Source organism: Rhopalosiphum padi, chromosome 4 (assembly GCF_020882245.1).
Source record: "Rhopalosiphum padi isolate XX-2018 chromosome 4, ASM2088224v1, whole genome shotgun sequence".
Taxonomy (NCBI): domain Eukaryota; kingdom Metazoa; phylum Arthropoda; class Insecta; order Hemiptera; family Aphididae; genus Rhopalosiphum; species Rhopalosiphum padi.
Genome location: NC_083600.1, coordinates 7,331,554 through 7,349,080, shown reverse-complemented (window position 1 = coordinate 7,349,080; position 17,527 = coordinate 7,331,554). Strand labels below are relative to the sequence as shown.

General features: G+C 27.8%; 2 protein-coding genes across 7 annotated transcripts; both read right to left on the bottom strand.

Annotated features, from left to right (window-relative positions):
• Window positions 1-3,018: 3,018 nt before the first annotated feature.
• LOC132930841 (dual specificity mitogen-activated protein kinase kinase 6) lies at window positions 3,019-5,669 on the bottom strand. 2 transcript variants are annotated; one of them, XM_060996920.1, is made up of 7 exons: window positions 5,299-5,669; window positions 5,163-5,220; window positions 4,869-5,034; window positions 4,543-4,779; window positions 4,042-4,221; window positions 3,754-3,971; window positions 3,019-3,654 (listed from the first exon to the last, which is right to left on the bottom strand). In XM_060996920.1, the coding sequence occupies exons 1-7, from the start codon at window positions 5,303-5,305 to the stop codon at window positions 3,507-3,509; spliced, it is 1,014 nt and encodes a 337-aa protein (XP_060852903.1). In that variant the 5' UTR covers window positions 5,306-5,669; the 3' UTR covers window positions 3,019-3,506. The 2 variants fall into 2 exon arrangements, with proteins under 2 accessions (XP_060852903.1, XP_060852902.1); XM_060996919.1 differs by lacking the exon at window positions 5,299-5,669 and having other exon boundaries at window positions 5,163-5,248.
• An 821-nt stretch (window positions 5,670-6,490) lies between these two features.
• LOC132930838 (cleavage and polyadenylation specificity factor subunit 6-like) lies at window positions 6,491-17,304 on the bottom strand. Of its 5 annotated transcripts, none has more exons than XM_060996910.1 (12): window positions 17,109-17,304; window positions 15,412-15,630; window positions 15,086-15,313; window positions 14,679-15,015; window positions 14,534-14,601; window positions 14,284-14,473; window positions 13,769-14,179; window positions 13,578-13,704; window positions 13,239-13,346; window positions 13,052-13,132; window positions 12,708-12,901; window positions 6,491-7,050 (listed from the first exon to the last, which is right to left on the bottom strand). In XM_060996910.1, the coding sequence occupies exons 1-11, from the start codon at window positions 17,175-17,177 to the stop codon at window positions 12,718-12,720; spliced, it is 2,022 nt and encodes a 673-aa protein (XP_060852893.1). In that variant the 5' UTR covers window positions 17,178-17,304; the 3' UTR covers window positions 6,491-7,050; window positions 12,708-12,717. The 5 variants fall into 5 exon arrangements, with proteins under 5 accessions (XP_060852893.1, XP_060852894.1, XP_060852895.1 ...); XM_060996911.1 differs by having other exon boundaries at window positions 13,239-13,334; window positions 17,109-17,298; XM_060996912.1 differs by lacking the exon at window positions 13,052-13,132.
• Between the last annotated feature and the right edge of the window lie 223 nt (window positions 17,305-17,527).

Sequence of the window (17,527 nt, the reverse complement as noted above, 5' to 3'; positions counted from 1 at the left end):
AAAATGTATTGCTGTAATGTGACTTAAAATACAAAGCTAAAAGCTAACCTATTATTTTTTAAATTCGCGTGTTTAATATAACAAACCATAATAGGTATCAGAGGTATCTATATTTATTTTTGTTATCAAATAAAATAACCGCGATAATTATTCGAATAATAATTATGTTTAACATTAATCGAATACCTAATTATATTTTAAAATTATTTGAATTGTTTTTTTTCAAATAAAATGCTATCAACATAATAATCTAAGTAAAATTGTATTCCAATAATAACGCTACTCTGTTCCACGCAGATGGTGACCTATAAATTATACTATAATAATTTACTTATGAGTTATGGAAACATAAGTATAATAAATTTATAAGCGAATTATTTTCTTAGGTGCATGTATGAGTTATATGACGATTGACTACGTAGGTATAGTAGATACCACATAATATGTACCTATTATAGTTTATAGTCACTTGTCAACTTAAATTGGTACTGGCTACTTACTACCTATGTTCGGTCGGTACTGTTTTGAAATCAAATAAAACGACGTAAATTTAATAATTACACGATATTTTATAATACTACAGATATGTATAGTATGACATACTAAATAGAATAATAAGTACTATAGCATTTGTCTTAGGTGTACCTATATATTGTATAAAATATAGGTATAAGTGTATAACTACGCAATAGGTATACGAAATGCGTATTTCAGTATGGTTTCAGACACGAATTTAAAAATTTTTTTTATTTCGTCATAAGTTTTTAACTCATCGATACTAAAATGAAAAATGGTTCTTAATCAAACACGGTTCCATAATAGATGACGGTATTATATATCATATATGCCTACCAGACGCATTTCTATAATATAAAACGTTTCTAACTTTTTTGACGTTCAAATTACCTACGTATTAATTAGTACATTTCATATTATAATATACAATATATCAAATAATACAATATTGTCAACATTCTTCAAATTTTGAAATTCAAAAATATTAACTAATTAAATAAGATTTTAAAATTTTAAATGCTGTAAACATTTATTTTTTTTTATTTTAACAATTTTTAAAATTGTCGTTTAAATTTTAGTCTTCGATATTAATAAATAATTTATCTACTTCATTCGACTAATTCTATTAACTGAAATTGGAAAAGTATTTTGAAATTGTATTGTTTAAAGAACCAAAGAAAGAGATCGTGAACATGAATTTATATTACACTAATTATAGTGACTATAATATCTAAATAAAATTGTTGGGTATAGGTATACACTATACCTACTGCGTATCTATAACCATTTTCCAGTAGATCAATATTTAAGTTTCAAAATGTTGTAATATTTATTTTTGTCATGCCTCGTCTGTTTATGAAGTGTGTTAATACTTGCTATATTATTATTTAAACAATAATTACCTACGTATAATATGTCTTATTGCTGAATAAAACGTAAAACAAATATTTTCCGAAATACCTAGGTATATAATATTATAAAATGTATAAACGTTAACTTATAGATACTTGTCGTTATTTCAATAACTTTTAACATTTTTAATTAAAAAGTCTAGAAACCTAAAATTTTTATACCTTGTGTAGGTGAATTATACGTCTTAAGTTAAATAGGTACGGAGTTGCCTCAAATCTAAATACCTACCATATTCAGCAACTACCTTAGTCATTTACTACCTACAGTAAAATATAATATCTTTTATTTACAAAAATGTATTATACAATTTATTTATAAAACATTTTATATAGGTATTAATTTAAGACACACAATTTTGCCAAATAAAAATTTACCTTATACCAAAAATGGACTCATTGGTAAAAGTCAAATAATAGTTTAACTGTAAGCTAACCAAACAAATAAAATAAACTTTGATTAGATAACATAAAACTATTATTTTCCATTATACGTATGGTACCTATTTAAGATTTCAAATTTACATTCTTTGTTATAAAACAAACTTTAACTTACTTCGCTATTTTTTAGAGTAGGTAGGTAATCTATAAAAATATACATTTAATAAAATTTGAGCCTTGATTATAACTTTTAGATTCCAAAAAAAAAATCTTTTATAGATAAATATGTAAATTTTATTTCCCATGATTTGTTTGCTCTTTTTCCAGAATTCAGCCAGAATTTAAATACTATGCCAAATTAATTCTTTGACGAGTTTAGTCTAAAAATAAAAATTGAGTTTTAGTTAAAATTGTTAATAACTATGACTTTGTAAATAAATGAAATAAGATAAACACAAAAAAAATGGTAATAATACTACAATTAATAATATAATAAAGTAATAATTTTTAAATATTCGTAATAAATAATTTATTTTGTTTTAAAAATAATATTTAACCTCTGGAGAAACAGATTATAATTCAGTATAAAATAATTTTGGTGATGTATTTTATATTTTAGCAACCGTGGTACTAACTACCCAAGACATGCTCATTCATACGCTTCGTCAAAGATTTGTTTAATTTAAGTTTGAGTGTATGATAATTTTTTTAAATTTTGGTTTGTTTTGCTATTTTTCATACTGTTTAGTAGTTTAGTACTATAATTTATATATATATTATTTTATATAATAGAAGAATTAATTTTATTTATAAATTAAAAAAAAAATTAAGGTAACTTATTTTGACTAACTTGATTAAAATTGTTTTAATATTGTAATAAATAAATAATAATTTGTGTACTATTAATTAATTGTAAATAAAATAAGAATTTATTAATAAAGTAAAACCCTTTTTTTTTTTAATATTTAATCTTCGGATAAATATGTAATACTATAATATATTATGATAAATGAACATGTACATACGTCAGAACAGCATTTGTCACTGTTAAATTAATAAATTTAAAATACCTTGAGAGTAAAGATGGTAGGGTTCCTTTCAGTCAGTGAGCTCTGGTTATGGCTAGTATATGTATTTAACATATTTTGTGACAATTAAATATATTAAATTTGTTACAGTAATAGCTATTAAATTAAAAAAAAGTTCAAAGATATAATATGCGAGAGCAGATATATTGCACTAATATGGTAAAATATAAACAGGTACAGATTTTTGATTCGCTTTTTTAACATTATCACATGAAAACACTATGGAACATAAAAACAAAACTAACAGTTAGATAGCAATGTGCTAAGTACTAAAAATATTAGTCGGGTAATCCTTACATTTTAAGAATTGATGCAATTATATAAAAAAAAAAAATACGAGAAACAAAAATCTATAAACCAAGATCTTCTAAAACACAAATCATTCGTTACAACTAATATCATACAAATAATAATTAAAAATACTTTAGTAAACTATCTTCGACATTATATTATTTCTTATGACTTATTGGTAAAAATAAATTTACCAATATAAAAGATGTTAATAATATTGTAATTATTATGTAAAATAAACTTAAATTGATTTATAGTTTATACACAATATTACAAATATTGTTATAAATATATTATTGTTAGTGAATTAATTGCTGATAATTTAGCCTGACACAGGCAAATCAGGCAAGTCTAAAATTTCAGACACAAATGATGCGACTAAAGCTGTCTGCGGTTGTTGGTGAGCAAGACAAAATGGATGGGCAAGTAGTTGAGAGTAATTTGGTCGGCTTCGAAAATCTTTCTGTAAACTGAAAAAATTTACACATGAAAACATATTATTTAAAACCAATCAAATTCAACAAATGTACAATTATTACAATGAATAATAAATTATCAGCAAAACTTACCATTGACAAATGAAATCCTCAAAGTATGATGTGAACATACCAGTAGACAGCCTTGGTGGTTCATCTTTTACCACTTGTTTGAGTTGCTCAAAAGGAGTTCCCCACGTGTCATATGGAAACTTACCAGTGGCAAGTTCTACAAGAGATATTCCTAAGCTCCATATATCACTTCGTATATCATAATTTGATGGATTTCCAGTGGGATCTATCCGTTCAGGCTATGCATAAAAAATGAAATTATAAGTCAAGGGACTATATATTTATTCATAAAGCAATAAATGTAATTACCGCCATGTACGGTTTACATCCTGCATCAATAGTCTTGGCCACAGAATCAACAAGATATCCAGATATACCAAAATCACACATTTTTACATTGCCATTACGGTTAATTAAAATGTTTGATGGTTTGACATCACGATGTATAACTTTCAATTGAGAATGTAGATAGTGAAGAGCACTAACAACCTACAAAAATCAATAAATTATTTAAAACATAAATACATTTATTGCTTAAAAATACTAAATGAATAATGTGAAAAAGTATGAATTAAATTTTTAATAATTATCATGATGAATTTAACATTTTAAAACAAAGATAAAGACTTATAACTATAATTAAATTAATATAATTAGTTTTGATTTTAGTCAATTATATTTATGGAAATAACAAATACATACAGAACATATTTTAATAATTTTTTTTTTTTTTTTTGTCACTTTCAAACTGTATCATAATAACCTAACTTGTATCATCATTACTGTAAAATTTAATAAAAAAATCATTACCGCTACAGTGATAGGTCCAAGAATTTGTTCAGGAATCTTTCGTCCAAACTTGTACACTTTAGCATAGAACTTGTCCAGTGAAGTGTCCATTACTTCCATGCATATCCATACATCACCCTCCATGAATAGTGCCCCATAAAACTGCACTGTATGTGGACAAGCTGACGACCGCATGGATATATCCAGATCCATTAATAATCGTTTCTGCTCTTGGGTGTTTACTGTAGCTGCTATCCTCTGGTAAGATAAAAAAAAAACAGTACTTACTTTGTTCATTGAATATGAGTAATATGGCATATCAAATATATAGCCCTCAGTACACTCACCTTGACCGCCATGATCGTGCCAGAAGGTATGTGCCGCATTTTTTCCACAATACCATAGGCACCACGTCCGAGATCACAAATTTTCTGCAGGTCACTCGCTTCGACTGTGGTTTCCTGGTCACCAATCGTGATAGTGGTGCGCTTATCCAGGTTTCGAGGCAGGTTACTATAGGGAAGAAAACAAAATGGTCAAATCGCATTTGACAGACAACCATGAAACAAGGAAAATGTATAATAAAATAATAATGAAATAATTAAGTATAAAATAATTATTAATCATGTTTATGTGCTTACACAACAGCCGGCCCATCGGGTATCTGAACCTTCAGCGGTGGTCTCCTATTATTGCGGCCTAAAAACATAGTTTCACTATACTGCATCAATCAATCGCTTAACTCGTAACAAGACAAATAAATAACGTTTCACTAACCAGACATTTTACAATATTATTTAGGAAACAATATATCAATAATACGTATTATGTGCACCGCAAACACGGGGTGGCACGCGCTATTTCATGGTATTGGCAAGACACCGATAGTACACGGCTGAGCGAACAAAAAATTTGAAAAATATTCACGATATTATAATCGTTTTTCTTTTCTTTTTTTTTAGATTTTTTCACATTTTCGTCCTACGCACGGCTCTAACGATGTTATACTGAACTTCAACATGCGACATGCGTAGCGCGTGCACACCGATCGTCGAACTTACGTGTAATTTATCAAAGCCGCGACAAATGACAATAATATTAATAATAATAATGCATTGTGCTGTATGCCACAACTTCCTATGCATTTATAGTTGTATATATGTATATTTGTGAACGTTATCAGCGGATTACACTTTATCAGTGACCGGGCCAATCGGATCTCACGAACAATGTATAACATCTTTGGACGCGACATTTACACCAGTCACTTAGCACGCGACTATTAAGGATATCCAAAACAACTGCTACATACATACACATATTTTACATATTTCATCGACACGACTGCTTGGCACACTACACATCGATCTTCTACTCGCTAGACCAAATAACTCAAAAACAATAGTACTCTATTGAAATTAAATAAATAATATACCTACAATTCGCCAAACAATATTGTGGAAAAATTAATTTACTAAGTGGACAAATTTTAGTTATAATAAATTAGTTTTCTTTCATACAACAGTAATAAATCGTTGATCATAATTTCCAACGTTAAGAACATCGTACTCTGAACAGTTAGAACTGAGCAGCAGTTGTAGACAAGTCTACGATAAATATAATGCCACGACTAATTCTTCAACTATGATATACATTTACTTACAAAGTTACACGACAAACAGTTGTAACCAATTCGCTTTAACTCATTTTTTATTACTGTTTAAAATCAGAAATCATATAATAAAAAAATAATAATTTAGACCTACATACACAATGATTACAATTATATTTCATTAAAACAAATAAAAGTAATAAAATTTTAAAACACGTTTTAATTTGTTTTTTTTTTAAATATGGGTATAGGGGGTCTTGACAAAACAGTACAAGTCAAAAAAAAAAAAAATATATATATATACAGATGAGACAATAATGACGTAAAGGGCAGAAAATGAAAAAATAAAAATTCACCTTAAATCTAATACATATGTTTTATTATTAGACTAAATGTATTAAATAGATTTTGTATGATAAATATTTTAAATATTATCATTATAAAAGAAAATGCTTAAGAATGATTTAAGCATAAAAAAAAAATTATAATATATAATTATGTAATAATGTGTAATACAAAAATTAGGTACCTAAATAATCTAGTCTAAAATGTGTTGAGTTCCAAGATCCAGATGTCATAAGCTGTCGCAATGCACTATTATTAAATATCAATCATAACAATTATAGGTACAATTAAGGTGTGATACAGACAGAATAACGACACATTTTAAGTAAAAAATTTTAAAACTGAAAACTAGAGAAAAAAAGATTACATTAAAATGTTTATCATTATTATTAATATTATGTTTTTTAAAACACCCGCACATAAATAAAAATAAAAGATTGATATCTTAAAAATACATTATTAAATATGTCCCATGATATTTGTACAATCTACAAAATGGATACATAAATTTCAAAGATACAGTCTTGCGCAAACTTGTATTTATATAATATAAATGGATGGATCAGCGGCGCCTGTAAACAAATTAAAAACAATGCATTGATGAATTTTCACAGTAGTTATTGTTGATGATGGTCATTTTAATCGGCTGCTTAATGATTGATCGATTTTTTCTAGGCAGACAGCAAACGCGCACAGATGGTCTCACTCTTAAACACTAACTTAAACTATTATTCAAATATCTTGTGCATTTCATTAAATTGCTATCATAATTAATTATTATAAAATCACATCTCATTTTTTTTTTATTCTGGGAAAAGATAAATTATATTTAATATGTGAATTATTCAATTTATGTTTAAAAAAAGTTCAATGATTTACATTATGTATTATAACAAAACATAAATATCAGATTTAAATTTGTAGTATTAAGTATATATAAATTTAATGGCAATTAATACTTAATTTAAAAGTAATAAATACATATTTCCATTTATCAAATATTAATAAAATTTATTTTGTATTTTATTATAATATATATGATGATGTGCAAATGTGCTTTTCCATTTTACCAATATATTATATAGTAATGCAAAACCAAACATTAAATACATAGATATATTTTTGTTTTATCTTAAGAGATTTGCTTCATCTCTGTTGAGAATTATTTATTTCCATCTTTAAGGTTAGTAGTAAATAGTGTTAGTTAAATATTGTATTACTGAATAGTAACTTAAAAGAAATCTAGGTACTAATGCACCAATATCTTCTTACTTTTTTAACTATTCATTATTAAATACTCAAATGAGCTTAAATATAAAAGATAACGGTTTATATTAACAATATTTAAGTAATATGGTAGAGAATACAATTTAAGACTTAGCTAATTTAGTGAATTATATTTATTAATATGATTGTAAAAATACAATTGGTTTAAAATACAAATACTACTTCTAAAGCTATTTAAATAATATACTTAAAATTAAAATTGTAAATAGTTAACTTAACAACTAGTCTTTAAAATATACCCATATATATTATTCAACATATTTCAAAATTGTCGTAAAAAGTATCATTTGACATAAATATATATTAAAAACTTTAATGTTGGTTTACTTAAATGAATGATGAATCGATACTTATATAGACATCAACAGTGGTAACCAACTTATTTTCTGTACAAATAATTCACACACCTTCAATAATCATTTTTTACTTCCCAAATTATAAGCAATTCTAGGTTCAGAAAAAACAAAAGCCATAAAATAAACAAGCATAAAAATATTCACGATAAAATATTGTGCAATATCACAGTTTTTATTTTTCTTATAATTATTATTTCTTTATCAAAAAATTTATAACTAAAATAATTTCTACTTGTATTGAAAATACATTTTTAAAAAATTGCTTTTAATAATGTTTTTACAAATCTAAATTAAAAAATACTAATTTTCATAGCATATTCTCTGGGAAACTGTCTTACCTATTTAATATTTTTAATTTAAATAATCAGAATAATCACACTCATGAAGTATGTAAATTTGAATTTAACTAAAAATAATAATAAATATTATTAAGACCAAAAATCATTAATAAATATTAAAAATTTGACCATAGTAACACTCAATCCAATAGTTTGAGTACATTAAGTAATTACCACATATTGGACCATGATCTGTATACATTAGTCATTCTCTAAGTGGGCGATAGCGCACCCCGTGGGCATTGATAGTCTTCAGGGGGGAGTCGGTATAAGACCCTAAGAAATGTTGGTGACATTGAAACAGAATAGAGGGGCAATACTGATTAAAAGTATTATGTACTTTTAAACTTCAAACTAAAATTAAATTCTTACTACATGTCCTCATAATTGATTTTACGTCTGTCATAGGCTTTGACATGACAACTACTGGTTTTAAAATACACTACAGATAGTAAGCTTAAACATTTTTAGGGGCGCTGGATAATTTTTGATTTTCAAAGTGGGCAGTGGATGAAAAAAGTTTGAGAACTTATTAAACACCATAAAAATTATTTTAATTAATTCAAAAACTAAAAACATTTAAATTAATTAAAGTAAGTAATTAAAAACCATCTGATGAGTCAGATGTTATGTTGGCTATTTCATTAATAGTTTCTGATAAGCAATTGTTTTACATTTTATAAATACAACTATAATATAATGTAACTACTACCAAATTGACAAAATAAATCAAAGATGAATTCATACTGTTGATTCATTTAAACAATTTATTGTAGAAAATATAATACTGTGATGAATAGTTGTAGAAACTTGAAAGTATGTAAACAAATTTATAAAAATAACCAAATATATTTAGATTTAGCATGTTTATCAAATACTCATTTAGACTTTTAAAATAGATTTCCCAAAAATTATTTATTTGCACTGTCTAAAACTTAGAGAAAAATTTTAAATTTAGCTTTAAAATGGAATAAAATTAGAAAACTATTACTTGATTCAAAAATACATTGACAATTACAGTAAAACATTCATTAACTGTAAACTAGAATGGTATTTTTTTTTTTTTGTCCCAACAAAGAAGTTATATGAAAAATACTTTACTGCCTCAATATAGCGGATATTTCTTAACAATCCCAATACATCATTATTTCCAAAATAGAAAAATGTTAACTTATTTTTAATTATTTAAAGCAGTTACTTATTAAACTAATACAAATATGCAACCAAAACAACAAATTTGAGTATTTTATCATGTATCATTGGTGTTTCTTATCAATTGAAAGAGTTTGCATGTTTATGCTATAAAGATTAAACAATAGACAAAAAATATCTAACTAATATGAAAAAAAACTCGTATTGTAAGAATTTTATGAGGAAAAAAAGTGAGCACACTTGTCACTTGTTATTACAGATTAATTTTAACAAAAGAAAAACTTAAGCTACTAGTCTTAAAAAAATAAATACTAATACTGTCTAATACTTAAATTGTAAAAATCCAACGGTTAAGATGAAATAAAAACCATAAAACCTAATCTGCAAATATTATGATAATATATGATATGAATGGTTTTGTGTCACTTGATAAAATAGGGCACAATTTTTAAAATGTTCATGTACTCTATAAAAGCGATCATTTGGAAATAATCTACTTCTGATAACAATTACCTCTATAGAACTACCACCTTTAAACAGTTGTCAATACTTCTGGTCATCACTTTGATGACTTATATAGAAGTTTCACTGTGTAATTTTGATGACAATAAAGGTAACCAATAAAATATTGTTGATATTGATATAAACTCTTGCACATAAAGTTCTAAGTATGATAAGTAGTTTGCTTTTATGAAGTATTGTATCAATCAATAATAAGCTTTCTATTGATGGATATCCACAATCAACATTTAAATAGAAGTATCTTCTAATACTTCCTTCAAAACATTTAATGCTTTACAACATTATTTTAATTGCTAGTGTTGATTATGTTGCACTTGCTTAGTTATTTATTTATTAAAATTAGGCAAAACTCGCCTATAAAATTCATTATATTAAGATAAGCAAAATCTTCAGTCTATTGTTTCTAATAAAAAAATTACAATATAAATTCTGATAGTTATCAAACAATTAAAATTTAAAAAATCAATTGTTTCACAGGAAGCTCAGTTATTAAGCATCAGATATTTTAATGTCTCATTAGTAAATTCTTTGAAATAATCATATTAATAAATTTATTATAATAATGTTAATTATTATAGTGCATTTCTGTACTTAATATAAAATAACAAGTTTTAAATTAATTTATAACATTATTATTAAAAGTTAACAGTCCAATAGAATAAAATAGAATAATTGTTGGTACATAAGCACCAAAAAACATTTTTATTTTAGTTAAAAAAAAATGACTATTGTGAGCTGCTCAGATATATTGTCTGGGCCAAAAAATACCAGCAATCTTCCCCTTGTAAGTCATGAGTAATATACATAATAATAATTAAAATACTTGTTTCTGTTTGATTTGTTTTAATTATTAACTAAGACAATTCCACTTAGTGATAAATATAAAATAAATAGTAATACCTTATATTTTATATCTCAACAGAATAAAAATTGTTTTTTATTACCTAAACACAATCAGTTAACTTTAGCAGTTGGAGCAATAGTTAACAATTAAATCAAATATATAATAAAAGCAATTAGATAACCATTAATTAAAATATCTTAATTTAATAAAAATATAAAGTTTTTTTGCAGCTGCGACAGATTATATGTACAAGATTTTAGTCCTTGCCAATACCTCTAAAGATACATCAAAATATTACATTATAATAAATTAACTCTTTTCTAAGTTTCCCTAAATACATTTTCTAATACGTAGTCTGAAAACTAATATGGATAGAAAATCTTTCAATTTCAAAATAATTCATTACCAATATATTATCAATTGTATAAATAAAGGTAATCTGACAAAAAAAAAAAAAATTAGGTTTCTTACATTTATATATTGACTAGTAACAAAAATAATAGGTATTATTCACATGAGATTATGTACATAAAATAATTTTTATACATATTTATTAAATTATTGTATGAATGAAAAATTGAGAACTTATTATGGACTGAACTTTTTTAAACATCGAAAAACGTTTGATGACAGAAATAATAATATTGTAAATGCCTAAAACCGTTATCAAATAAATGTAATTCTTAGAATTAACAATCAAAATATATTTTTAAATTTTGAAACATTCAATACAAAATTAAATACTTCACTATGCACTTAACACTTGTAAAGAAAAATAAATCATAAAAATGTTGATTTAATAATAGAAAAATATAATACATAAAAAGCTTCGTTTACCATGTATTTTTATACAGTCAGTTTTATAAATATATGCTAAATATGTTAACCAATTGTAACAAATACAATTTAAACTAAGCAATTATAACATAAACGAAGCTTTTAAAAACCTAATGTGGGTAGGTAGCACATAATAGAAACTCAAAGAACAAAGTTATGTAGAAAATTATAAATTATAAAACTAGACAAAAAAAAATTATATAAATACCAAATTACACCCTTTGTAATATCCATCAGTCAAGTTAAAAATATTTTTTGTAAAAAATAATGATAAAAACATAATGTAATAAATAATAAATGCACACAAGCATATTTTAAATTAAAATGTGTATCATATTTGTACTATCATTTTTAAAAGTAAACACTTATGTATGTATAAATCTTATTCTATGCTGATTTAAGTTTAACAAAAATGCATGCAAAAATTCTTAAATATACCTATAATTCACTTGTGTTTTATTAAAAGTAACACAAATTCCTAATACAAAAATTATTTTTCACAGATACACTATTATTAAATACAAAATTGTATTTAATGTTACATATTAAATATGTTATTTTTATCACAGCTCATTTATCACAGCAATTGGTTAACAAGGCTATATTCAATCATTATTGAAATGTATAATAAGAATATTGAATCAGCCTTTGCTTAATACTATTAGTTTCTCTTTTTTTGTAAATTTATAAACATTAACATAATTGTATGTATGAATTAAGGAAAGACCATCAAACAAAACAAAAACTAAAATTAAATTAAAAACTAAAAATAAACTAACGAAAATTTAAAAAAAAAAGGATTGTGAAATTTGTATTATCTATACTAAAATTTAACAATCTAAATAAAACATCAGTTGTCTAGTTTACAATACTTACAATAAAAAAATACTTACCACAGATGTATTAATGTCTAGAACTACGATGCGAAGATTCAGCTCGGTCTTCTCTACGATCCCGATCACGTTCAATATCTCTGTCTGCATCTACTGCTCTCCTACTTGAGGTTGGTTCTCGTTCACGTTCACGTTCCCGATCACGTTCTCTATCTCTATCGCGTTCGCGTTCTCGATAACGATCATCATAATACCTAAAATAATAAACAATTTGAAAAATGTAACAACATACAAAGTATGATTCACAAACAAGTCTATAGAATATTTATTATTATTATTATCAATTTTTTTTTTATTATTTTTAGGAAACTTGATGAAAGGAAATGAAGATTGAGTGATATTACCTGGATTTAGAGGATACAGGAACAGACTCGGTTACGTCGGGCGGAGTGATTTTCCTATTTCGGCCGCTTGCTTTTACAGAACTGTTAAACAATAAACTTTACCCTCAACAAGTATGGATACTTTAGAAGCACAAATACTTCCAAGAAGAATTTTTCATGAATTTTAAAAATGATTCAAGAATCTTACCTGTCTTCCCGACTTCTCTCTCTGTATTCGCGATCCCTTTCTCTTTCCCTATCCCTGTCACCGTCTCGTTCTGATGTATAATAACGGTCAACGTACCTGTTAACACATCTATGTTATGGCAACTTAATATTTTTTTTATATATAGCCTTTATTTAGAGGATGATAGAGATTTTCAATATTCATTATTCTTGTATTAACAAAAATAATAATCTAGATTATCTTGAAATTATTATTTAAAACAAGGCTGAATTTAGACCACATACTTATAGTTAATTTAAAATAATAAAAAGCTATAGACTTGTTGTAACTGAATAATACAAAAAAAAAACTACAACATACTTGTCACGATCTCTTTCCCTATCACGATCACGTTCACGACTTCTGTCTCTATAGTCACGTTCACGAGATCTAGTGCGCTCACGCCTCGATCTTCTATGCAATCTGTCACGAGGTGATCTAGACCTCTCTGAATAAAAATAAATTAACAATAGAATCTATCTACTAAAAATGTTTAATTTCTTAATAGTTACCTCTTCTTGAACTATAACTCTTGCTTTCAATTCCATGTAATGTATCGTGCAAAGAACTCACTAATATTTTACAGCGTTCATCACTAGCAACCTTAGATTGTTTTATTAATGATATTGCTGTAACCAAAGTTTCAATAGCATTTGAGAATTCACCAGCAGCAGCATCAGCTACAGCTCGAGCGATAGCAGAACTAGAAACAGTTCTATTTCTACTCATGATTTCTTCCAATTCTTGTTCAGACATTCCCATATCATTATTCATGTAAGGTCGAGAAGAAGGTCCATTAGGAGGACCATATCCTGGATGACCTGGAGGTCCCTGAGGTGCACCACTGGGCTGTTGGAAGAATGCCGGATTCACGTGTGGTGCTGGTGCTTGACCAGGGCCACCTGGCATCATTTGAACAGGTCCTAAAATTAACATTACAATTTAATGAAAAATGTTTATATTATATATATAGGTATATTATAGGTAATAACAGAATACTTATACATGAGAATTATAAAAAACTTACCTTGACCAGGCGGAGGACCTTGCATTGGTGGACCTTGTTGATGTGGGGGGAAACCAGAGCCTGGTGGAGCCATTTGATGGGGTGCCATTCCAGGAGGACGATTCCAATCACCACGTGGACCCCCAGGTCCCGGTGGACCCTGAGGACCCTGTGGTGGACCCATTCGTGGTGGACCTTGACCCGGTGGAAACTACAAAAAGTACAAATAAATATAAATTAAAAAATAAATAAGAAAATTAATGATAATTACCATTCCTGGAGGTGGTCCCCTAGGCTGACCCACTGGTCCTTGAGGTTGCATCCCTGGTCTTGGAGGACCTAAATGGTTTCAGATAGTTAAAAAGTTGAAAAATAATATAAATTAATAAAATATAATTTTTCTATTAAATAATTACCCATTTGTTGGTTAAGTCCATTCCACTGGTTTTGGTAACCAGGAGGAGGAGGACCTTGTTGGTGGGGACCCATAGGGCCTCCTGATTGCAATGGCATTCGATGTCCATTAGTCATTCCCATCGGTGGCTGCATGCCTTGTGGGGGTTGTTGCATACCTTGCATTGGCATTCTGTTTCTCATTCCTTGCTGTTGCATCATAGGTTGTTGTGGCATCATAGGACCCCCACGCATAGGTTGCTGCATAACTTGACCAGGTGTTCTAGACATACCACCCATAGAAGGCATATTCTGATTGTTGGGTGGAGGCAGTGGTCGAGTTTTGGATTGCGATTCAAACTAAATCAATAAAAATATATAAATATTATTTTCATCCATTAAATAGACTAATATTTAAAATAATTATTACCTGTAAAAGAGCTTGTTTAGTTGGAAAAGTGACAACGGGTGATTGTCCATGTAGCTCTTTTTTTGGTAATCTATCCATAACCATCCGTAAACTATGCTCTGAGCCCAATGTAACAACACAAAAACCTTTTGATTGGCCATTTCCTCGATTTTCAAAAAATTTAACCTCAATGAAATCTGAGACACCTATGCTTGTAACACTGTCCGTTATATCTTGATCAGTTGTCCACTATAAATTGCATTCATACATAAATAAAAAAAATTAATTAATTATAAAACACAAACCAAAATGGATTAATGACAAATAAATAAACTTATTTCACTTACCCATGTTAAATTACCAATGTATAATTGATATCGGCGTCCTGTAGTTGAATTATTATTAGCGGAGCTATTAGTAGACGAACCATTTGTGACTAATGGTGTGCTATTTTGGTTATTCGCACTGGGAGGTCTATCAACTGGTTGTCTTGTCTGAGCACTATCGTTTGTCCCCGATATGACATCATCATACAAATCTACATTATCATTTCCAGCAAAATCCTCCTAAAATAACAAATTACAATAAATAACAATATATAATAATGTTATGAATTTACAAAATATTATAACTAATAATAATAATAATATTGTTAAAAACTAACTAATACTAAGTCAATAGACCAGTCCAAATAGATAGCATAAATGTATTTAACACCTAATATAATATGATATGATAAATAGCTTAAAGTTATTTCAAACTTAGATATAAACATATAAATTAAATGTGGAAAATTATTTTTATTTAAACTAACTTTAAATAGGTAGTATCTACATTTCAAAAAAAAGTTACTAAATTACTATATTTTTCACACCTATTAGAAAACATGAAACAACAAATTATTTGTTCAATTGTATTCAACATGTCAAATTGTCAACCTATACGTGGCTATTTCAGAATAAAAACTATATTCTTCTTTGACTTGGATTATTTGATTAAACCCAGACAGGTTACTGTATTTTTATTATACTTAAATAAAAAAAAATAGGTAGTTATAAATATTTATTTTTATTTTCTTTTTTAGAAAATTGTACAATATGCACAGTATCTACACAAATACTATCAAAATACTGAAAACAATGTTTTTTCATTATAATTATTATTATTATAATACCTTTGTATTAATACAGATTTCAGTTATGTCAAGACTAATAAAAGAGATTCTATAAAGAATGAAATATAACAATTTAAATTTTGTAATAATATAAAGTAATTATTTGTCTAAAAAACAAAAAAAAAAAAAGATATACCTATAATCAACATTCTTCATTTCTATTATTTATCAAATACTTAATAGTGATTACATTGTGCTTTAAACAACTTGAAAAATAATTCAGTAGCATAATAGGTGAGATTATAATAATTAAGATTTTCATAATTAAGTTACATGGTAGTAAAACCTATAGTTGTTATTCATATATTTAAAAAATTGGAACTTAATTGATCTAAACTTATTGAGTAAACATTTTGTGCAATGCTGATGAGAACGTGATAATAAATTTCCATTAATCATAAAAGAGGAAGTTTTGGGAAAACTACTTAAGTGAATTTACTGGGACCATGGACCATGACACAGATGACAAGTGTTGAATCATCAACACAAGAGAAATTATAGGACACAACCAACATGGCACAGTGTACGCGACCAGCGAGTTTGGCATAGCCACACGCGTTAGACACGACGTCTGGGCTATTGACAAATGGGTGAACAAATTAACGAGTTAGCAGTGGAACGATAGTGACGGCAGAGTGATGGCGCACATGGATCTCATGCAAAGGACGGTAGACAACAGTTTGCAAGTGGAAGACGAATATTTCTAAGTAATTGCCGGCCAAATCTGGCAAAGGCTAAATATTCTAGATCTATCGCCGATACCGACAGGCAGACGCGCTTTCGATACGATCAGTTGATCAGTAATGAAAAACGTGCGCGCTTAACACAAGCACAACGTTGACGATGGGTTCAAATAGATTAGTATCTTACCTGGGCGAAGTCTTGTTCCAAATCGTCGGCGTACAGATCGATGTCCACGCCGTCAGCCATTTTTGTCATATTATCCGGACCAGCGGATTATAGAGAACCTCGACGACGACGACGGCGGCGGTGGCGGACACACACAGTCACACACACAGACGCGCGGCACGTAGACTGCGCACGCGCAGAGTTCAAAAACTTCGTGGTGGGAGCGTTGGACGCCGCGCGAGGAGGTTTTCCGTTGTTTACGAGGGACGGCGCCGTGCCGTTGTTATTATGGTTGCAGGATGCAGCCCAACCCGCAGAAAATTTTTGTTGTTAAATTGCGGCGGCGTGCAGTGCGGTAGTACCAGCCGGAGAAAATTATCGGCCCCGGCACGGAATTAGCGAATGGTTGGCCATACCGTTCATCACGAATAACGCGGTTA

What these genes read in the sequence shown, in the direction of transcription:
- LOC132930841 (XM_060996919.1), bottom strand. Translation starts at nt 5,248, where the DNA reads ATGCAGTATAGTGAAACTATGTTTTTAGGCCGCAATAATAGGAGACCA. An exon ending in CCCGATGGGCCGGCTGTTGT is followed by an intron (nt 5,035 to 5,162) that starts GTAAGCACATAA and finishes TCTTCCCTATAG; the next exon opens with TAACCTGCCTCGAAACCTGG. An exon ending in GCACGATCATGGCGGTCAAG is followed by an intron (nt 4,780 to 4,868) that starts GTGAGTGTACTG and finishes TTATCTTACCAG; the next exon opens with AGGATAGCAGCTACAGTAAA.
- LOC132930838 (XM_060996910.1), bottom strand. Translation starts at nt 17,177, where the DNA reads ATGACAAAAATGGCTGACGGCGTGGACATCGATCTGTACGCCGACGAT. An exon ending in TGGAACAAGACTTCGCCCAG is followed by an intron (nt 15,631 to 17,108) that starts GTAAGATACTAA and finishes TTGTTATTTTAG; the next exon opens with GAGGATTTTGCTGGAAATGA. An exon ending in GAGAGAAGTCGGGAAGACAG is followed by an intron (nt 13,133 to 13,238) that starts GTAAGATTCTTG and finishes ATTGTTTAACAG; the next exon opens with TTCTGTAAAAGCAAGCGGCC.